Source organism: Poecilia formosa, unplaced genomic scaffold (genome assembly GCF_000485575.1).
Source record: "Poecilia formosa unplaced genomic scaffold, Poecilia_formosa-5.1.2 Scaffold281, whole genome shotgun sequence".
In the NCBI taxonomy this organism is placed as follows: domain Eukaryota; kingdom Metazoa; phylum Chordata; class Actinopteri; order Cyprinodontiformes; family Poeciliidae; genus Poecilia; species Poecilia formosa.
The window spans coordinates 691,472-714,015 of record NW_006800220.1 but is presented as its reverse complement, the minus strand read 5'-3'; the positions used below and the strand labels follow the sequence as shown (position 1 = coordinate 714,015).

The following is a 22,544-nucleotide window of genomic DNA, read 5'->3' as shown; positions in this document are numbered from 1 at the left end:
CACCAGTCATTGTGGACACATATAGACACTGTGTTGGTGTCAAATTAACACCAACATTTTTTCTGTATTATGAGAATAAAGTCTGCACATTTTCCCCAGCAGAGCCAGTAAACGTGAATCTTCACTAACCCGTGTTCTGGTGCTGACTTTCTTCCCTCCTCCTCTCCAGCTCTTTCCTGTCGTAGTTCAGGCGCTTCAAGCACATGATCCCATAGTGAAGACTCACCCTGCACGCAGAACAAAACACACATTATTCAGTTCTGCTAAAAAAACACATCATTCAGAAGACATGCGTCTGTCTCGCCTGTGGAAACTGTCCACCATCTTCAGCTGGCCTCTCAGTTCCTTCTTGGTGAGGTGGTCCAGCATGCGGGCGTCCACCAGTGACTCCATGAAGTAGGAGCGATACTGGGGGAGACCGAGACTGGGCAGCCACTCGTTTCCAACCCACTCATGGTTCATGTCTCCATGGGCCAGAATCTGGAAGGCAGGAAGGTTGACTTAAAAAAATCAAACACTTCCTGAAGAAAAACTCGCACAAAAGCTTTCCACTGGATCTCACAGATAACTGGACCGTAACGGACTACAGATGAATAAACGGTGGTGTTTTCTTCTGCTATTGTACTTTACTAAATGCACCAGGACAGGCGACTTTCTCTCTGATTTTGTGCTACAAATTTTAACTTGAACTTACTCAGTATTAAGTGAGGTCATATGATGGCTTGCTAGGGTCATTGCAGAAAAAATAATTCTGCTAAAATCTAATCTCAGAAAATTTGTAGAAAAAAATTTGAAATTTCTTAGTTTCAAAAATGAAAAAATTTCGATTTTTGGAAAATTTCTTAGTTTCAAAAGTAAAACATTTTCAATTTATGCAACTCTGAAATGTTCAAGATTTTTTCTAGATAGATTTTTCTAGTTTTGTTTAAATGTATTAATTTTTTTCTAACATGCCGTCATAAAGGTTATAATTGCATAAAGAAGCACTTTGGGGGTTTTGAAGTGTCACAAAATGTGCATTGCTTCAAATGGCCAGCAGGAGGCGCATGACTGCATATAGAAGAAACTGAGAATATTCCTTATGAGTTTACTTTTAATCATTCCTAAAGATTGTTTTACATTAAAAATTATGTTTGTGGAAAAATATGTTAATTTTGTTTAAATTAAACATAAGCTAGTCTCACCTGATCCCAGCTGAACTCCTTCTGCTCCTTTTTGGTTCAAAAAGAACATGAAGAAAAAAGGGAAAGAATTGGAAAGAAAAGGGAAGATTACCAGGTAGGAGTATGATGTTTCGTGTGTGTGTGTGTGTGTGTGTGTTACAGTGAATCGGTGCCAGAATAAAATGGAGGGGAGAGGAAAAGCAGAAGAAGGAAAAGCTTTGTTAGTGAGTGAAAATTAGTTGGAAAAACACCACATCAAAACAGATTTCAGGGAACAGCAGGGAAAAGGTGAAGCCAAAAATTCCTAATCAGAGACAAAGAAAAAGAGAAAAGCTTTACTCATATTGCTCACTTTGCTTCGCTAAAAAAATGCTTCTATCTAAGCACCTCAAAGCAGAAACTTCTGACATAAAGGCTGCTATAATCCTGAGTTTTAGCGAGCAATAGATGCAGTGCTTACTGGTTTGGTGGCAGCAGCGAGAGACTCCATCTCAGCATGCGTCATCCAGATATTACTGGTTGACTTTAAAGACAGAAGCATAAGGGAGAATGAAAACTTTTTGTTTGAACATGTAGAGCAGAGATTTGCTGAGGTTTTCCTCTGAGGCTTACGGAGCGCGTGCTCGCCGGAGCCGACGGACTCGTGAGGGAAACCATTTCCTGGATGGCCAGGCGAAGCTTTAGCCTGTGCAGAGGGTTGCTGATGCCGATCTCCCTCTGGATCTCAGTGTCCGACAGGTTGGCCATGATGGCGCCGCTCTTCACGTTGGCGCGGCACGCTGCCACGTACCATGCAGGCATCCCGACCCACAGCTTGGCAAACAAAGTGTGGACACTGTGAACTCTGAATGGTGGGAACTCTAAGCTTTTCTTTCTCTCTAAAATTATTACTGCAGTACTAAAGGTTCCTAAATGACACAATATGGGGAAGGAAGTGAGATTTTATCTAGGGATGCATGATGTCTGCTCTGAAGGCAGGACTGTAGTGTAGTTCTTAGCTTCGCCGCTAGGTGGCGCGGCCGTTTTGTGAGTAATATTTTGTTCCGCTGAGGAAGAAGTTCAGATCGGCGGAAAGTTTGGTTGTATGTAGTTTTGCGTTTGTTTTTTTATGAGTGTGCGTCCATAAGACTGGTAAGTTACTGTCTATTTGTGTTTAAGTAGAATAATATGTGTATTTTATTACTTTGGACATTTTCTGTTTGCTAATTTGTCCAGATTAAGCTATGGCTAAGCTAAGCTAAGGTCTACTCTAAAATAGTGAATTCTACTATGTTTAGTTGAGCTCTTTTACTTTATTTAACTTTATTAGTGATTGAAAGATAAGACAGGAGTAATGAGAATAATGTTTTATTTAATTTACCTTTAAGAAAACATAGAAGATACTAATTTTTTATTTTTACACACAGCAAAACTTCATGATTCCCAAACTGTGTTTTTAAGAATTTATTTTAGGATTATCAGGTTAAGCTTTGAGCAGATCCAATATTATTTGTTAGCTGGCTTAAAGCTAGCCACAGATGACGGACTGTTAGCTAAGTATTAGCCATTTGTGCTAACAGAACATTGGTATCGTTGTCTTTTTTCTACGGTCCATCTGAAATCTTGTCGCAGAAGAAATTTAAGTGACTTCTTCAATGCTGATGTAACTTATGTTTACTTTTAGATAACTCCCGTTAGTTTATGAATTATGGAGTACTTTTTATTTTAGACCAAAATTTAGCTTTATACTTTTAGTATCGATGCAAGACTTAGATAAACCCTGCTAGTTTATAAATTGTGGAGAACTTAACAATCCAGAACAAGAACCCAAGATGGAGAACCAACATTTAGCTACTTAGCAACCCACATCAACTGGAACATCTGAAAGTGTCGTTTTTCTTTTGCTGTACTTGTTTTGTTTGTATTTCTTTCTAATTCATGTGAAAAAAAGAATCTTATTTGATGTACCTTAAAGGGAAATCAGAATCGACTAAAATTGGAAAGTTAAGTCAAAGCTTTACAAAAAGCAAAACTAGAATAGAAATTACCTTTATTGTCCCTCAGGGGGAAATTCAGTACTAATTTATTGTTTTTTCCTGAAATTATTAGATTTCCTTGAGATTTACTTCTATTGTGATGACAGGTAACTGAGTTTTCAGGCAGATATAGTTGCTGGAAGCGTATTAAGCGATGAATGACATTAAATCGCATAAAGCAAAGAACCGGACCGGGGCTGATGCGTACCTCCAGCCAGGTGACGACAGTGGGGCCGTCCCAGGAGGCGAAAGGAAGACCCTGACGACAGGCTTCCTCCAGCAAGTCATGTCTGGCAAAGAAAGTGGAAAACAGATTTTTGACAAGAGATTAATTTCTTCGTATCTCACCTTACTGATGTTTCCATTTATAAATAACAGTAAACATGAGATGTCATTTTATAGCATCCCTCAGTGCATGCTTGGTGTCACTCGACTGTGATTAACAAATCTGCTCCAGAGATTATCTTCTAACATGAGAAGAGTGAGGAAAGATGTCTGGTCTCACTTCTTTTTGCTGCGGCGATCTTTCTCCACCGTTCCCGTCCCGAGCTTCGCCAGGCCCAGTGGGTCGGCCGAGCCGAGGTCATCAGACGGAGTGGAGGCTGTGGGGAAAACAACTGCTTCAGTCCACAGGTTGGTAAATAACCAAGTTTACATGTTGATTCTGCAAGTTAAAACTGGCTACTTTGGCTACTGTTTGTCACAGGGTTTCCCCCAAAGACTGGCGGGTGGCCAGGCTTTACTTGTGCCCCCACCAGGCTAAGCTTACTTATTTAAGTCTTTTTAAAATATTATTTAATACCTTAGACAGAGTAGCTTGTCAACGAATAAGCAATTTCCCCTTGGGGATCAATAAAGTTTATTCTATTCAGTTCTATATTTTACAGTTTTGTTTTAGTTTTGCTCTGTAAAACCGGTCCAGCAGAGCAGCTTCCAGTTTGTCCACAGACCCAGAGAGGCAGATTCCCGCCCAGGCGTGCCGATTCTCCCCTTCTCCTTCTTGCCAAACAGACGGCCGATGGACGACTTGATGCTTTTCTTTTTGCTGGCTTTGTGAAGGGAGTCCTGGCTCGCTGTGGTGGCGCCGTCAGCAGAAAGACTGAGCAAACAGAAACAACCAGAGAACAGTTGAAGTATGATGACTGCTAGCAGGCCTCGTTCACAGCAGGGTTTCCGTTCTGCACCTGCGGAACTCGCGGTGGTCGTCCAGGCCGGCTCCCGGGTGTGTGTGAGTCATCCGGTCCAAGCGCAGGGCTCGGGGGACGGGCGGAGGTGTGGAGTCGATCAGGGCCAGCGCTCGGCATTCCTCACCCTCTTTGCTGTTCTGCAAATGGGAAAACATTCACTGGACTTACACAGCGCTCCTCAGAGTCTCGCCGCTTTAAGATGCTGCTGCTGGTTTAACTAAAACTAACAAAATAATGGAAACTGGAATTGAGAAAACATTTTTGTAAACTGAAGTAAGTAAAAACTGACTGGAACTATATCACGTTTTCATAACACACATACGTTTTTGAAAATGTTATTTTCTGTTGAGTATTTGTTAACCAATCGATGTATAGATAACCACAATACGATACTTTGACCTTTTGAATTCTGCACCTAAAAATTTAAAGTTAACTCTGTCAATTAAATGCATGATAAATTAAAATTAGCTCAATAATTTCCATTTCCATGATTTATCGATTCTCTATTTCTACCTAAATGTTATAAATTTTTGGTCTCAACTAGCTCCTTGTTTTTGAAGGAGAATTTTGTTTACAGAGACTTAATTCATTTTATTTGTTGTTTCTGTTGTTAAATGCTCATTTGAATTTTAAGTTTATTAAACTTTGACAATGTGTTCTTGCCGTTACTATAATATTACTTAAATGGTCTCAAAACAATATTATCGTTTATCGCAATAACTTCTGGGAAAATTTATCGTCCAGCAAAATTTGTTATCATGACAAATAGTATGAAAAACTAAAACTACTATAATTAATAAAAACTAAACAGTATTTTACTAATAAAAATGAGTAAATACACTCTAAAAACTAATTAAAACCAATTGAATTGGACAAAAAGTCACAACATGAAACAAACCATTAGAGCCCTGTCTGGGAGTCGGTACCTGTCTTTCAGTCTCCCTGGCAGGCGAGTGGGGCAGGCGGGGGGTGGAATGACCAGAACTGGGAGGCGACGGCGACGCCAGGGTGGAGGACGTGATGGACGGGGTCATGTAGCCCCGCCCCATGCTGTCCCGCCCCCCCAGTGAGGACGGAGGGAGAGGCGAGGCATCGAGAGCCACGCTGCTGACCCGGCTCTCGATCTCCTCGGCCCGCAGCTCCGTGCTCTCCTTCTCCTCCTGAATCAGTCTGGGAGGAAAGAAGAGGAGGAAATAACCATGTTGTTCTGGATGACTGGGGCCCAAATCCACCCTGGACCCTGAGCAGGAGTCTTTATTAAAGTTACTACCCACTGCGGTGCAAACAAATGTAAACTGACAGCATAAACACACCAGCATGGTTTCCACTGCAGGATTTAACAAAATATATTATTTTTTTATTAAGTCAGAGAATAAAAACAGCAGCTAATTCTGCTCTGTTTGATGACATCACAAGAGGCACAGGAGCTGCTTTTTAATTAAAAGGAGCCATAATGTGTTTCTACAGCCGTTCTGGATACAAGGAATACAGCTGGAGAAAGAACTGGATTTAAAACATGAAATTAAAACAAATGAACTGAACTCAGAAGAGCTGATTGGTTGTTTTCTGCCTTTTGTGATGTCATCAGATCCATCTGTTCAGAGCAGCTCGTTTTCAGGACGATAGTTTGAGTTTGACTTCATTGAACGTAGTGTAATAAAAGTTATATGACTTTGTTCTACAACTTTGTATGTTTTTACGATATCAAGCAGTTCAAACTGCCTTGTTGCTATGCAAATAAACTTGATTGATTGATATACAAACAAAAGAAATGGAAAATAAAAGCAAACAAAAGAAAGGTAGTAAAATATATTTACACATTCAAAGGATCCCATAAATTACTATTCATGTTAACTTGGTTTTACCAGTATTAGTATTTTCTCCATATTTATAACTAGTATGGTGCATTCACACTTCAATGCCCATTTAAGCAAGCATCATTTTTAACGTTAAAAAATTCAGAAAAATGTAGTGATACTCACTTGATCTCCTTATTTATGGCCTCCAGCTGCTCCTGCAGCATGATGGCCAGCGTCTGGACGTCCGTCTGTCCGCTGGGAGACAGAAGCTCGGACCCAAACAGAGTCTCTCTGTCCTCTTCATCATCAGAGCAGCCGCCTTCAACGCCGCCCTCAAACCCAGGGGGCAGCATGTTGCCACTGTCCCAGTCTCCATACTGAGAAGAGAAACAGTCTTCCTCAGGAATAATTAGAAATTAGCTTTTATAACAAGCTCTGCACTGTAAAACATCTGAGCTGCGTTTAGTTTTGTCAACTGTCTTCTGCTCTTTAATTCAAATAAATTTAGTGAGTTTTAGATTGTGAACCTAAATGTGAGTTTGGGAAAGATAAACTTACAGCAGTAAGTTGTATTAACTTTTTATTAAGAGTTGAATAAACAGAGTTTTTAGGTTAACACTTTAAAAACTGGAAGAAGAAAAAGTCAGGAGTGGGAACTATTTCCCAGAATGCTTAGCGGCGTGTTTCTGTCTCCTGAGATGGAAGTGTGTTACATTGAGCTGTTCACACTAAATGTTTCTGAGCTGAATTCATTCAGATGTTTCATAAAATTCATCATCAGATCAGAAATTTGGTTCATGTGATTTGAAACAAGAAGTTAAATTATTCTACAGTAAAATAAGTCGTTATTTTATTAAAATAAACTTTTAATATCAGAGAAATGTGGCTTTTTAACTGGGTGAGGACAGTTTTTTTTTCTTGCAATTTGTGAAATAATTATTTGGTTTAAATTGCAGCATTAAGTTAAAACTCACAATTTAAGATTAATGAACTAAAAAACAATGTTTAGACAACTTGTCTCCTGTTGTAAAATCAGCTTCATGAACTTTAATTTCTGAGTTAAAACCAAAACTATTTTCTTGTTGACTTAAATTTCATCTTCCAGGCAGCAGGTGGGCTTTTATTTTCAAGTTAAATCATCTTCTAATGTTTTACAGTGTGCTGTGTCGGCCTGAGAGGACCACCTTGCCACCGTCGTCCCTGGGAGGCCCCCAGCGGCCGCGGTGGGCCCGCCTGACCACCACCCCACTGGAGGAGTTTCCGTAGCCGGCCGGGAGCGAGCCCCCGCCCTGAGGGTACCGCAGCTCGGAGGCGCTCCCTGGAAGAGATCTTCGAAAAAGGGTGGAGGGAAGTGAGCTGACGCTGCCCGCCCTACGATGAGATCCAGAATTCATTTGTTATGCAAACTTACTGAAAATGACAACTTCCATTTTCAAGGAGATGGTGAGAAGTGAAGTGTGACAGTTCATCAGAGGTCACACACTCATCATGGACATAAATATGATTCTGATTTATGGTTTTTCGGAGCAAAACAATCTGAAGGTTTTTCTGATTTAAACAAAAGGAGATTGCTGGTACTCTGAAGATAATTTTTCAGAAGTGACGTTTTGCTTTTAGCCGTCTTTTACTTCAAGGTGGAATGATTATGTGACAAAAAAAAACAGTCAGATGTGAACCTTTGAATTCAACGTTACGGCTGAATTATTTACATAAATCACCACACATGTAAGTCTGTCGTAATAAATCAATTAATCATGTGATAAATTAAAACATTGATTATTTCCTTTTGGATGATTGTTTATTTTCTCTTTCTACCAAAAACTGGATGACAAAATTCTGGTCATTGATCTTAATCAGCCATTTATTGAAGGGAAATTGTGTTTATAGAGACTTCAGCATCAATTTTATTTGTCGTTTTGTTTATTTATTTTGGATATTTAAAATGTCTTCCAGTTTTGTTGTTAAGTGTTAATTCGAATTTAAAGTTGTTTGTTGCATCATTCCACCTCGAACTGCTTCAACAAGTCGTTCCCATTTATTATGACATGTTTCTGATGAATGCATGCGGTGACTTCAATCATTTCTTGGTACACCAGAGTAAAGAGTGAAAACTAACAATATTAAGCAGGTCGTAGTTAACAAAGACAGCAGATGTTAAGTTTCATGGAAATTCAATCATTTTAGTCTGAAAACAGAAGAAGGTTCAGTTAAACGTTGATGGAGGCCAACCTGGAGTAAGAGGAGCCGGGTCTGCCTCTCAGCTGATCCAGCTCCAGTTGGACTCGCTCCAGCTCAGCCAGGAGCTGATCCTAAACACAAACCACAATATTCCAGCTCGTTCACTGGAAATTCACATTTAACTTAAAACAAACAAACGAGGAGAAATGAGCACCTTGTTAGCGAGAAGGTCGTCTTGGATCTTCTTCATGTTGGCCAGCTCCTCAGAAAGCGCGTTCTGGCAGTGAACAGGAGAGAGAGCATTGGCGGTGTAATGTTGTTGCATTGGACAAAGCTGACCTCTGACCTCTGGTTTCTCCTCACCTTCTCCTCCAGCGCAGCCATCCTCTCTTTGAGGTGCAGCTGAAGCCTCTCGTTGGACTCAGACAGAAGTTTATCTACCGTATCCGAGAGCCGTTTGTTGTGTTCATCGTTCATCTTCTCCCGCTGCCTGGCCTGAAATCAGGCAAAGGAAGCCGAACTTACTGTTAAAAAAAGAGAAAAATCTCTGGTGAAGGAAGCCAAAGAGAAAGAAAACGATGTTACCCGTTGTAGTTCTTGATTTTTCTCTTCAAGCTGGGCTTCCATTTGCCGCAGTCGCTCCTCAAAGTTTCCGTGGCGCTCCTCTGCCTGGTAACAAATCAGTTTTTAAATTATTACAGCGTAACCTGTGTCTGAATGGAAGCTTGTTTTCTCATGTAACAACCACAAACCAACATGTTTTAGATGGGATTTCATGTCACCAACAACAGAAAAATGTAGAAACCAAAGGAAACAGATACACAATGCTCAAAGTTATTCATCAAATCCAGAATCTCTGAAGAGTTTTGTGAAGAATTAAATCTGAAATTACAGTCATAATTATTTTAGGATCACAGATTTAACAGCTTAGAATATCCAAGAAGGATTTTACAGAAAAACAACCCTGAACATCCACGTCTTAGAAAAACAGAGCGTCTTTAGTCAGAGGCTCTTCAAATTCAGGAGAAATGAAATAATGAGTTACAGCGTTTCAATAAATCATTTTCAGTTCAAACTGAACTGAATATTGTTTAACTTAACTCTGCCTTAAACTTCTGAAAGTTACTGGTTTCACTGTGGATTTTATCAGTTTGTTATAATTAAGTAATTAGTAATTTTCTGAAAATTTGTAGAATCAGAATCCAAATGCTCATGTAAAAATAATCATGAGAGCCATTTATTATTTTCCTTCCACTTCAGAGTTACACTGCTTGGTGTTGTTCCATCACTTGAGTCATTTTTTACTTGAGTAAAATTTCTGGATTTTTTACTCACTGAATGAAGAACAAACAAAAATTCACCAGACACAAACACACAGCTGCAGTTTGTGTTAAACTTTTTTATATGGAAAGAAACTGACTTGGATTTTGTTTTATTTTGCCTGATATTTATATTTTCAATTTGGTCCTTAAAATACCAACATTTCCCTCATAACTTTACATTTTGGTCCAAATATTGATGTAATTTTGAAATGTTGAATGGTTTTTGTTTTGATCAGTTACTCAGTGGACTATTTACCAAATACTTTTGTACTCTTAGTTGAAGTAGTGCTCCTCTTACTACAGTGCAGATGCTGGGACCAGGTCTGGTAAAACATGATCACCTTATTGAGAGCAGCGACTCTCTGAGCGAGCTGCGCCTCGATCTCCGGCAGCGTCTCGGCCCTCTGCAGCGTCTGCTGCAGCTTCTGCTTGGCCTCATCCAGACGCTCCTGCAGCTGCCGGTTCTTCTCCTCACTCTGGACACAGAAAAGCAAACTCATGCCTATGAGCTCTGCAGCTGGAAAATACTCCTCCAGATCCATTTTCATATTTGCTCTCAAACAGTGAGGTGTTTTTTTGCCTGCTCAGAGGCAGATTTACTTGTCTGTGCAGGGACTCCTTGCTGGCCAGCTCGTTCTCCAGCTTGTCTTTGATGTCATGGAGAGAGGTCGCCTCCCTCTGGGCACTCAGGTACCTGCAGGCAACGGAAACCAACATGTTTCTGGTTCAGGTTGTCACAGGTTGTTAATAGTTTCAATTCTGCTTTTTACAGGAGAGGATTAGGGACACTGAAAAAAAGAAGAATTCTGACATTTTTCTCAGAATTCTTCTGAAAGTCAAAATTCTGAGAAAAGTCTGAATTCTGGGAAAAAAGTCAAAATTCTGAGATCAAAATCAGAATTCTGACTTTAATATTTTGAGATCAAAAGTAAAAAGTCTAGGAAAAATGTCAGAATTATGACAAAAAAGTCAGAATTCTAAGAAAAAAGTAAAAAAAATTCTAAGAAAAAAGTCAAAATTCTGAGAAAAAATAAAAATTCTGATAAAAAATAAAAATTCTGAGTCAGAATTCTTTTCATGTTTTTTTCCTCAGTGGCCATAATCCTCCTTTGCATGGATCTAACCAGACTGCAAAAAATAAAATAAAATAAGATAAAATAAGGACAGTAACCTGCATACTGCTAATACGTAACTTTTGATTCAGTTTATCATTCAGTCTTGTTTAGGAAGTCCCACCTGCCATCAAATACAATGAATCCGATTAACCTAAAAATAAAATTTAGGACCTGCAGTAGGTTTTCCTTGTACTTTGCTCTTTTCCACCCCTGAACAAAAAGTGATAGTTTCTAAAGAGGTTACAGAATTGCAAAGAGTTCAACTTGTAAAGGTATCAGTCAGGAGGGGGCTACAAAAACTGTGTGTTGTCTTATCAATAATTTGAGAAAACACAGACTGATGTTACAAAAAAAAGGAGATTGCTCCAAATTAAAGAAAGGATAAGTTGGAAAGTAGCCAGAGACAGACAGCAACATTGAAGGAGCGGCGAGAATTTATGAGTGAAGCTGATTAAACTGGATTTTCATGTGACAATGGATGAAACTTCCATCTTCCAAATAAATCAGAAATGGCCTAGCATAAGTTCAGGAGCACATCTGAGGAGGCGCCAGAAACATTTCTTCAAAATCTGATATACTTGGAAAAGATTAGCCAGGTAGAGTGGGATGCCAAAAGTTGCTTCAACAGTTTAAACTAGCTTCACGCTAGCTCATACCAAATGCGACATGAGCTAGTGTGAATTTAAATTGCCTTGTAACTGAAGATCCATCACAGGAGTTTGCTTGGTTTTCCACTTGCCACCTTTGGCAACATTATATAACCATTTCCACCTAAAATATTAATTTTTTGTTGAAATGTGTGGGATTAAAGGGGGAAAATTTTTGAAAACAAACACAAACTCGGTGATTTTGCACTTAGACTTTTGGTTATGATCTGTTACCTTCGCTCTAGCGTTGTAATTCTCTCTTCCATGTCTTCTCTTTGGCAGAGAGCCTGTAAAAAGCAGCAGTTCAGGTTATTCTATCCAACAACGCAGCTGTTACCGTGCAGTCCGGAAAACTGATTAATGCTAACAAAAGGAGAAAATATGCATTTCTGCCCTGCGTAAGCATTCTGTTTAGACTCTGCAGTGTTACTATTCACTCCTCTCTTTGCATATATTTGGGTCTGAAATATCAGTAATCCGAATAAATATATAAAATATTTTAACTGTTAAACAATTTGTGATTCCCTGCTAACCCAGCCCCAGAATAACCCGGTGTATTATTAGCCGCTATGCCCACAGAGTCTGGATCTACCCCTGGAGCCCCGGTGCTGAGACAGCTCCGGGTCCGGGCCAGGAAGGGACAGATTGGTCCAACAGACCTCCTTCACTTCCCTTTGGAGCTTCTGATTGGCCTCCTCCGTCTTCGTCACCTCCCTCCTGGCGGCCGCAAGCTGTTCCTCTATTTCTCCAACCTAGTGTGAGCGAGAGAAAACGCCACACACTGAACCTGCAGAATTCACTATTATCTGCCACAGAATTAGGTGTCAAATTGAAACAACAGCGACTGATGACAATCTCCATCTGGTTAATGTACAAACACATTTTTTTAATCCTCAGTCAAACCGTTTTTTTGTATGTCAATAGTTATACAAATCAGATTAGGCTAAAAAAAATTTATTTGGCTGATATCCAATATTTCTGAAGTTTTGTACTGCAAAAGTGTAATTTGCCACTAGAGGGAGCAGGTTTTCTGTTTTGGGAGTTATTGACCCTTTGCAAGTGACGTCACGCTATTCGGAAATCTGCTCCGCCATGATGGACGTCAAAACAACCAATGCGCTCCTTTAAAGCCTGTATAAAAAGACAGGCAGCAGGTAGCCAAACATGGCTTCTATTTAGCTGATTGCACTTTACAAATGGCCACAGGGTGCTCAGCGGTCGGCTGCACAACAGACAAAGACAGAAACCAAACTTGTCATTTTATTGCATAACTTTTAATGAGGAAATTTACTGCGGCGATGATAGCAGCCGTTAATCATAACGACTGTCAGCCTCGGTGTCAACGCGGACTTGTAGCGAAGGCTTTTTACAAGGTAAGAAGATTAATATTCGTATGTTTCATAAGCAAGTATGATTAGAAAGATATCGCATTATGGGGAAGGTGCGTCTAACTATTGGTAACCATGGAGACAGTGTCGCACCGTCATGTAGCCTAGCATGTATGGGGGAAAATGGTTAGCATCTCGTCTTTTGTACGTTTCGATGTTGCTCTGGTTTAAAGGCAAAGGCTGTTTATGACATAGCGATATAAATCATGTGGTGTGAATTCAGGTAAAGTAATCTGATCAACACGTCAGGAGAGAGGAGGTACGGGTCGTTTCCTAAGCTAGCTGTTTACAACTTTTGTAAATCTCGCCGTCTATAAGCCCCGACCAGGTGTGTTGCGTTCATAGACAAGTTATCTTGACTCGAACAAGTAGAAGTCATGAATAAATTGGCAAAAACAACTAAGGAAAACTATTTCAGTCGCTCTGTTCAATTCTTCCGTCCCTAATTTCCGACGTCCATCATGGCGCCTCAATATTCTAGCTGAAAATTTTAAGTTAAAGTTAGCATCCCTGCAAAAGACAGCTGGAAACCTGTCTTCTCTGAGGCGCAACATGAGGCTCACTCACCTGTCGGCACATGAGGGCCAGCCTCTCCCTCAGCTGGGACAGCTCGGCTTTCTGCCGCTCTATCTCCCCTTCCCGCTGCCTCTCCAGCTCCCCGTCCTCCAGCCCAGACGAGGGGCCGTTGGGGAGCCGCTGGAAAGAGGACGAAACAGCAAAACAATGAGAGTAACGGAGAAAAAAAATAATGAGTTTGGATCTTTTTTTAAACTTCGGAAGAGGTGGAAAATCACACTGACACACCATGGTACCCAAAATCTACTTTGCTAACACGTACACAAAGACAACTGGAACCAACATGCAGAAAACCCTCCCTTACATCTTTCCCGCCGTCCACCCCTTGTTGACGTCTTTTAATTTGGTCTCTTAAAGAGATTACCTGAAAAGAGGGAGACAAAAAGTCCAAACAGAAACTTCGGATTAATAATCACGCTAAATGAGCTGGAGGAGTTGGTTTGCATCTGAGCTTACCTCTTGAGAAGACGCTGCGAGCTGATCTTCTAACATGGACACCCTCTCAAGGGCCACACGGAGCCGCTCTCGAACCTGATGGGGAAAACACACAGTGACCCAGGTAAGATGGCCGCCGTGGCGCTGAACTTTACGTTAAGCAGGAACCTCAGGAGCCATGACTGCGGCAGCGACTGGTTATGCACTAAAAAAACACAAACTATTACCAAGTGTTATTGATGACAATAATTTAAGTAACAAAAATTAACAATCAGATTAGTCTCTTTCAATAAAAAAAAAACTTATAAAACTTTAAGAAAAACTCCAGCTGTGTGTTTGTGTCAGGTGAATTTTTGGTAAAAACATGCTTGTTTTTTATTAAGTGGGTAGAAAATTCAGAAATTTTACTAGAGTAAGAGTAGCAATACTAACTTAAAGTAACTTTTCAGCAAGATGATCAATAATTAATTGATATTGATAAAAAATAATAATAAAAAAAGTAATGCTATGCAGTGATTGGTGTGATGGACTTAAAGTTCTTATCACAATATCTTGTAGTAACGATAACTATTTATTACTTCTTATGACTGTGACTGTATGACAACAAATAAAGCCCCACAAACACAAATACTGCTCTTGGAAACACATATCGACTTGAATCGAAATTTACAGATACTGTCATTATAGATACCGTCTTTGTCAGTGTTGAAAGTTGCAAAAATAACAACCTAAACAATACAGACAGTTTTGGGGGGATTTTGAACATCATTCATTTGAATTTATTATGACGGCAATAAATCAAAATTTATCATGATAAACGATACAAGTGCAGATTATTTCACCTGTAGTATGGGGAAATGTCTTGTTATAAGTAAAATAATCTACTAGAACTGGAATTACTGACTTTAAACAAGCTCCTGTATCTTGCTGAAAAGTTACTTGTAAGTTAGTTTTGTCTTATTTCAAGTGTACTAAAATATTTGCACTCAAAACTATACCAAAATACTTGGTAAGATTTAGTGTTTCTGCATCGTCAATTCATGGAAGTAGACAAAACTGAAACAAACATTGTTGTAAGAAATCAGCTCTGCTCTTTGGGTGCAGGAGGAACCGGAGAGGAAAAAGCAAAATGATGCCAAACACACTGGTGCCAAAAGCATTTTCATTATTCACAAAGTCTAGAAGCACCAATGGAAGATTGGAAACGTTTTTTCAGATGCAAAATATTGACCATTTCCTCTGGACTGAGCAAATGCTGATCCAGATATTTGATTATCAAGCCTCTTTAACCCTCGGATTGAGGCAGCCTGGGGAGGAATGAGAGCTCATTTGTTCGCCCTGGGGAGGAATGCTCTTATCTTCTCTGGATTTTCATCATGAATACAGTTTTTATTTTCCTGTAAACTCAGACAATGGAACTATACCTCATATATGGCGTCAAAAATTGTTCACACATCCATTGTTGGTAAAACGTTCCCTTTTAAAACCTTTTTTTCTTCTCTACGTTCACTGACACACCTGGTAGATTATGTAAAAAGCTGCAGTGTATTAATCTCTCAATAAAAAAAAATACTGCAGTTCCCCAACGCTGAACTCTGGAGATTTGCTTCTTTTTTTTTTCTTTTACCTCCCTTATCAGCTTCCTGACTTTGAGCTGTGACGAGATAAACTTGGATCTTCATCCAGCCTTTTATGTCACAGTTACACTTCATTTAAACTTCAGTCGTTATGGACAGGTAAACGCTAACAGGTACTCTCTTGACTCAGGAGGATAAACTCACATCTTACTTTAAGCTTATGTTGCCTTGATTTTCCCCAAATAGTTATAAAATACTACACAGGGCTGCAGAGTACATCCCAAATTTACCACCGTTATGTCTGAGCAATAAATAGATCTGATCAAATAATCAGATTTTCTGTTTTTGCACATTTTATTTTTGGAAAATAGTTTTGTTTTTTTTTTTCCACCAATAGATTCTTCAGGTTTCCATGGTTTTCCCACGTAAGAACAACCATCAGGTTTCACCAGCGTTTTTACAACTTCTATTTATTTCCACTTAAATTCAGGTCAACTCAAAAAAAGAATGATTGAAATAGAAGGCAGTATTTTAAGATATTTGCTTTTTTATTTTACAACATGGCAAAGAAACAACTTGGCCAGTGATATATATTTGATGATGCTTGTTATCTAAATTGGCATAACAATAACTAAAAGATAAAGTGGTGGTAAAGTTATTAAGAAACAGCTCTAACTAAGATGGTTGAAACTTTGGCCAGAAGCAACTTTTAAATAAAATTTTGTTGTTCAAATGAAAATAGGGAGTACTTTTTTTTTCAGGCACTGGATGGACTACTAAAAATCTAATTTTTACAATAAACCCAAAGCAGGAACACTTAAGAACATTAAGTTCAGAAGTAATTTCATTATTGTGACATTCGCCAGTATTCATATTATTGATGAGACATAACGACATTAACGGCTGTTTACTTTATTTAGCCGTTTCATGGCGTCTGAAGTTTAACGCACCAGCTTTAATTTGAAAGGCATGTTCTCCTGTCTTTCTGGTTTTGAAAAGGAGCAAATAGAAATTTGGCCTTTGTGTCCAGTCATATTAAAAATGCAGGTAAATAGAAAATCATAACTAATATAAAGTTTCTAAACATTCTGATCACAAATGTTTTTACCCACTGAATGAATTTATTCAAATTAAGTTATTTTTTTATGTAAATTGTTGAGTGAGACTATCTTATTGAGCTTGTTAACTTTATTTTATTTTTTACATTCCTGTTTTGCTCTTTGACTAAATTCTCTCCATCCTCCTGAAGCTGGTTGCCGCGTTTGGTTGATGCTTCATTTTAGGTCAGGCAGCACCCAGGCACCTTCAGAGCATCTCCACACTAACTTTAATGAGAGCAGGAAGGAAAGTAGGGTAAGCCTGGATGATTTGCTGGAAGAGGGAAGGAAAGCGAATACATTTCACCGCTGCACTGACCCACCTTCTCGTCCAAGGCTTTGTGGTGCTCAAACAGGGATTTGAGAGCCTTGAGGACTTCCACCTCGCTGGACACGCCTGCAGGGGACTGGGCTTGCCTCTTCACCACCGTCATCCTCAGGCTGCGCTCGTGGCGGGACACCAGACACTCCAGGTGCTCCAGCAGCAGCTGCAGGACGGAGGGGAGAGGAAGTGAACATCAGGAAACGCTGCAGCTCAGAGGAGGAACCGGGCCGGGCAAACTATTCACTCCATGCAAATGTTCTCACATTGTATCAAATAACAACATTATGTGATGGGTTTTATGTGGCAGATCTTCAAAAATGGATGCAAAACTGAAACAAAAGTGGATATAAAATCTCACTTATAATCTATTTTTTAAAAACAAACAAAGACTCATAGATTTGTCAATACTTTTAATAATAAGTACCTTCTGCTATTTTTTATTTACTTCTTATACTTTTTATAATTATGTTAGTTTCCTTTTTTTTGCAATTACTGTTTGAATTGATTATATTTTTTGTATTTATTTGCACATTTATTTATGACGTTAAATCACTTTAACCTTGTTTTTTATCACCTTTGTTTGTTTTTAGCAAGACAAATTACTCATTGTCCAGAGACAACAGGTGAAAAAATACCCCGGTGGCTAATTCTGATGCATTTACAAAAATGTTAATTAACGTGCATTTTCCCTACCGAATAAATTAAATAAAATTAAAATTAGCATTAAATAAAATACAGTGCAAGCCACTGTGTTCATTAAACGGAATCAGAATGCAGAGATCCACTGTTTATATTAATAAGTAAATTATCATCTGAAACAAGGTGGTGGCAGCTTCATGCTGAGGGGAAGCTGGTCACCGTCGATGGAAAGACGGAGATTTACGATCCATCAGGAAAACTAATAGAAACACAATCCAACAGTTTAGATCAGAGCATGTCATCGGGAAAAGCAGAACGTTTAAGGAATAGTTTTGCAAAATAAATTAAAAGAACACAGAAGGAAGAAAAATAAAAACAGGAAGACAAAGAAGGAAGTAGAGTTAGAATGTGAATGGGCAAAAGACGAGATAATTAGGAAACAGAGGCGAATGAAGCGGCTTCACAGCCACAGCGGGGTGAGCAGCGAGTCAGAGGCTGCGACGGCGCTAATAGGCAAAATGGCCGCTAAACGTCTTACACGTGTGTTGTTTCTCTCCGCCTTGAGCTCAGCAATTTCCTCCTCCCTCTCCAGAAGCTGCTCCCGGCAAACGTTCAGCTCCTTAGTCAACACGGCGAACTCCTGTGAAACACACACACACACACACACACACACACACACAAGCTGCAGTCAGGAGCAGGAAAACAGACTGAATGTATGTTTGTAATACTCTAAATGTGGCTAGGCTGCAATGAGACAATACAGTACAGATCAAGGTATATAAAAAAATAAATCTGGATTTTGCAAAACTAAATATAATTGGCTGCTTCAAGGATTCAAACAAAGAAAGCTAAAAATATACACAACCAAAAGGCTCCCAGAAACACGTTTAGCGAGACGCCGGCGACTAAAGCTGTAGGTTGTACATGATGTAAAGCTACATAACAATCAGGTGAATCTCTGACACAGATTCTCCCGTGAACTCTTCTTCATGGACAGATTACATCACGCTGTTACACAACGGGCCGGCAGCGCAGCGCTCGGCAGAGACCCCCAAAACAAAGCATCAAACGGCGTTTATGACACCACTGGGAATACATCTGCAGCGCCTGGGTGCAAACAGGACGCCGTGTCCTGCGTGATCTTTGCAAAGCCCCGCACCATCTGTGGTCATTTGTCTTTTCACGTCTCCATAAAACGCACCTACGGCTGCAGCTTAGCGCCGTTCGTAAAGACGCCTTGCGTGTTTCAGGTGTGTGCAGCGGCCTGATTTATGGTTAGAAACAGAGAAAAGCAGATAAATATAACTCGTTTGTGTTTGAAAGGGAGGAGAGTAAGACGGAGAGAGATGCATGCAGATGGTGACACAGTGGGTTCATTGGCCATCGGCCTTGTGGGATTGTTTCTTGCTTGGATCGGGGTCAGATTCTCAGTTAGCCTTTAGCGTCTTTGTCTTTTCTGTGGAACCTCAGTCTGTCTGTCTGTCTGTCTTTGCATCACTTTTTCATCTACAGTCCTTTTTTCATTCTAATCAGACACTGTAAAACATTTGAGCTGCATTTAGTTGTGTCTACTGTCTTTATTCTTTAAGTCAAATAAATTTAGTTAATTTTAGATTTTGAACCTAAACCTGTGAGTTTGTGAAAGATAAACTTACACCAGTAAGTTGTATTAACTTTTTATTAAGAGTTGAATAAACAGAGTTTTTAGGTTAACACTTAAAAAAATGAAAGAAGAAAAAGACAGAAGTGGGAACTATTTCCCAGAATGCTTAGCGGCGTGTTTCTGTCTCCTGAGATGGAAGTGCGTTACGCTGATCTGTTCACACTAAATGTTTCTGAACTGAATTCATTCAGATGTTTCATAAAATTCATCATCAGATCAGAAACTTGGTTCATGTGATTTGAAACAAGAATTTAAATTATTCTACAGTAAAATAAGTCGTTATTTTAACTTCATATTGTGAGTAAAATAACAGAGAAATGTGGCTCTTTAACTGGGACAGTTTGTTTTCTTGCATTTTGTGAAATAATTATTTGGTTTAAATTGCAGCATTAAGTTAAAACTCACATTTCAAGATTAATGAAATTAAAAACAATGTTTAGACAACTGTTGTAAAATCAGCTTCGTGAACTTTAATTTCTGAGTTAAAACCAAAACAGTTTTTCTTGTTGACTTAATTTGCATTTCCAAGGCAGCAGGTGGACTTTCATTTTCACGTTGAACCACCTTCTAATGTTTTGCAGTGCAGGGTTTCACCCATAAATCCAGCCAATCAGGGTCCTAGGGTGCTACAGCAGTCCACCAGTTGACCCACTGTTCTTAAAAGGTTTTAAAAGTTTGAGCTTTACATCATGTTATGATGTCATTTCCTCATACCTGAAGTCTTGCTTTCATTCTTTCACACGTTTGAGAAATCCTTTAATCACCATGGCAACCATTCAGCTGTGCAAAACACCTGGGTGGGCCTAGCTCCACCTTCGTGGCGTAGCTTGTCCCCCCTTCAGCTCCTACACACTAGCCAGTAGCAATTAGCAAACACCTGATGGAACTGCACATCTGAGCTGATTATAGGAGCTACTTCTCAGAGCAACGCTGGTAAAAACTTTGTTAAAGTGTTAGTAGAGGAGCCATGTTGTGATGACTTCCTGAGGGTGGAGCTTCACAAAGAGCAGGAGTTTTTAAAGAGACAAAAACCCAATTTCAAGGCGTTAAATTTGGAAGTCAAATTTCTTTTAAAACATATTCGATATAAATACTGCAAAGACAAAATTTTAACAAGTATTTTTGGTCTAGTTTCTAATGTAAATATCTTCGTACACCTTGAATAAGTCAAACTGACTTAAAATAAACTTTTCAGCAAGATACATGCACACGTTTTAGAAAATAATCCCTTAATATTGATGAAAAGTTCTAGTTCCACTGGCAGATAAATTAACTTATGGGAAAATAATCTGCTAATGGAACTAAAACTTCTTAATCAATATTAAGAAATTATTTAAGACAAGCCTCTACATCTAGCTACAAGGCTACTTTGAGTTAGCTTTGTCTTATTTCAGGTGAACTAAGATATTTGCACTAGAAACTAGACCTAAAATACTTGGTAAGATTTTGTATTTTGCAGCATTTTTATAACAACTGAAGTTATAAAGTGGCACTTTGTGCCTGGGAAACACATGATGCTGCCCCTTTAAGGTTCTACCTGTCCCACCCACCCAAACCAGCACCTCACCTGGGGCAGAGCGATGGACAGCTGCCTCTGGAGCGACTCCTTCTCGTGGCCGAGCTCACGGAGGCGGAGCTGTGCCGTGCCCAGGCTGTCCTGCGTCTCCCTCAGGTTCTCCAGCAGCCTCTCCCTCTCCGTCAGCATGTTGACCATCAGAGACTCCAGGTTCCCCGTGCTGCCTCCTTCGTCCCCCCTGGGCTCCCTGCTGCTGAATCCCCCTCCACCCATGGCTCCGGCGGGGCCCCCGCCCACTCCTGCCCCGGGGGGCGAGGTGGGGCCTCCGCCGCTGCTGCTGCGCCCATCCTCAGATATGGTGGGCATCACCTCGCACATCATCATGAGACCGCGGCGTGTGAGTGGAGTTAGTGGAGAAACCTAATGAGGGGATTGTACGTGCAAACTCTCTTGGTTTTTTTATTTGCTCGTACTAAAAGTTAGATGTATAAAATATAAATCTTTACATCTTCCAAAAATAGCTTCCCTTTGGTTGTCTCTACATCCACTTCTTCTTGAGTTTATTGCCGTTGTGTTTGCTCTCTTTGCTTACTAGTCTTTCATCACAAAGTCCTGACCTACATGGGAAATGATCCGAATGTTCATGTGGAAGAGGCAGATAACACAGCGTTGCCCTTCCGGGGGGTATCTAGGGTTGGCCAGGGACATGGGAGGGAAAGGGTTAAGGACCAGGAAGGGATAAAGGTGGGCCGGTTGCTTTAAATGGTTTCCACAGGCAGAGCTCCTCACAGCACCAGCAGGAAGAGCTGCAAAACAGAGCAAGCGTAGCATTAGCTCAGCTAGCAGAGACTTCAAAAGAACTGCTACGCACAAATAAGAAAGGACAGAATGACGTACGTCAGAGGAAGCTGACAGAATTACAAGATGATTGCTTCCACTCAGAATTTTGTTCAAAAGAAACTAGTAGATTAACATCTTAATAAAGACCTAAATTATATAAAAAAAGTAGCAATTCTAACTCTAATTGGCTTCTATTGTCATGCTTCAGGATCTCAGATTGCACAAAAATGTCAGTCAGCGTTTCTAAGCCTGGAAACTTTCCAGGTCTGCAGAATGACGGAAACAGAAGTGTGCAAATTAGGGCTGACGCAATTAATCAGATTAATCGTGATGAATTGATTAGTCAAGTAATCGTCACATATTGGGTAATTAAATAATCGTAACTGGAGTATACAGATTCTACAAAAGGCTGAGAGAACAACACCGTCAGAGCAGTAAATAAACCAAAACTGTACAAAAATATACATACATACAGCATAACAATAACAGGATAATTTCTTTTGGATCAAATTTGATTCAAATTCTGTAAAATTTATATTAAAAATAACATTTAGGCAGTGATTTTACATCATTTTTATAAACATCACATTTCTTTAGTTAAAATATGTTTTATTGGTCTGGTGTAATATTCTAATCTTAAATGTTTTTTTATTAGCTGTAAGAAGAAAATTATTGCAATTAGGATTTTACATCAGTCTGTGTAAGTAATCTATATAATGTGTTTGTCTTGGTGAAATTAGTTATTGAAGTAAACTAACTCAATAATTTATTGATTTTAGCTACGTTCACACTGCAGCCTGAAACGACTCCCGATTCAAATCGGATTTTTTTTTTACAGTGTCATATTTTATTATGAAATCTAGTCAAACCAAGAACTGCAAAGAAGAAAGGAATAAAAGTAGGAAAAGCACGATGAAGGAGGGAAGAAATGATGAGAAAGGGAAGAGAGGAAAGACAGAAGAAATATCAGGACATAGGGAAGAAGGTAGCCTGAAGTGACCCAATTCCGATTTATTGCCTTAATGCAGTGCTTCTCAATCCCCCCTGTCCTGCATGTTTTAG

At 39.5% G+C, this 22,544-nt stretch overlaps 1 protein-coding gene across 8 annotated transcripts in view; it reads right to left on the bottom strand.

Moving 5' to 3' along the window:
• LOC103151430 (liprin-alpha-3-like) overlaps positions 1-22,544 on the bottom strand; it is a 34,759-nt gene that overhangs the window by 4,678 nt on the left and 7,537 nt on the right. For 3 of the 8 annotated variants that reach the window (XM_007571478.2, XM_007571479.2, XM_016681425.1), the window contains exons 2-27: positions 20,694-21,448; positions 18,002-18,103; positions 16,823-16,987; positions 13,847-13,921; positions 13,695-13,754; positions 13,382-13,510; positions 12,086-12,178; positions 11,661-11,713; positions 10,265-10,358; positions 10,006-10,140; positions 8,928-9,011; positions 8,706-8,837; positions 8,557-8,619; positions 8,394-8,473; positions 7,349-7,535; positions 6,348-6,541; positions 5,292-5,535; positions 4,363-4,502; positions 4,129-4,277; positions 3,684-3,780; positions 3,387-3,468; positions 1,776-1,976; positions 1,624-1,686; positions 1,185-1,211; positions 305-480; positions 130-227 (exon numbers count right to left, since the gene is read on the bottom strand). In XM_007571478.2, the coding sequence (XP_007571540.1) occupies positions 130-227; positions 305-480; positions 1,185-1,211; positions 1,624-1,686; positions 1,776-1,976; positions 3,387-3,468; positions 3,684-3,780; positions 4,129-4,277; positions 4,363-4,502; positions 5,292-5,535; positions 6,348-6,541; positions 7,349-7,535; positions 8,394-8,473; positions 8,557-8,619; positions 8,706-8,837; positions 8,928-9,011; positions 10,006-10,140; positions 10,265-10,358; positions 11,661-11,713; positions 12,086-12,178; positions 13,382-13,510; positions 13,695-13,754; positions 13,847-13,921; positions 16,823-16,987; positions 18,002-18,103; positions 20,694-21,026 (3,256 nt within the window). In that variant the 5' untranslated portion in view covers positions 21,027-21,448. The other 5 variants (XM_016681426.1, XM_016681427.1, XM_007571481.2 and 2 more) reach the window with 5 other exon arrangements.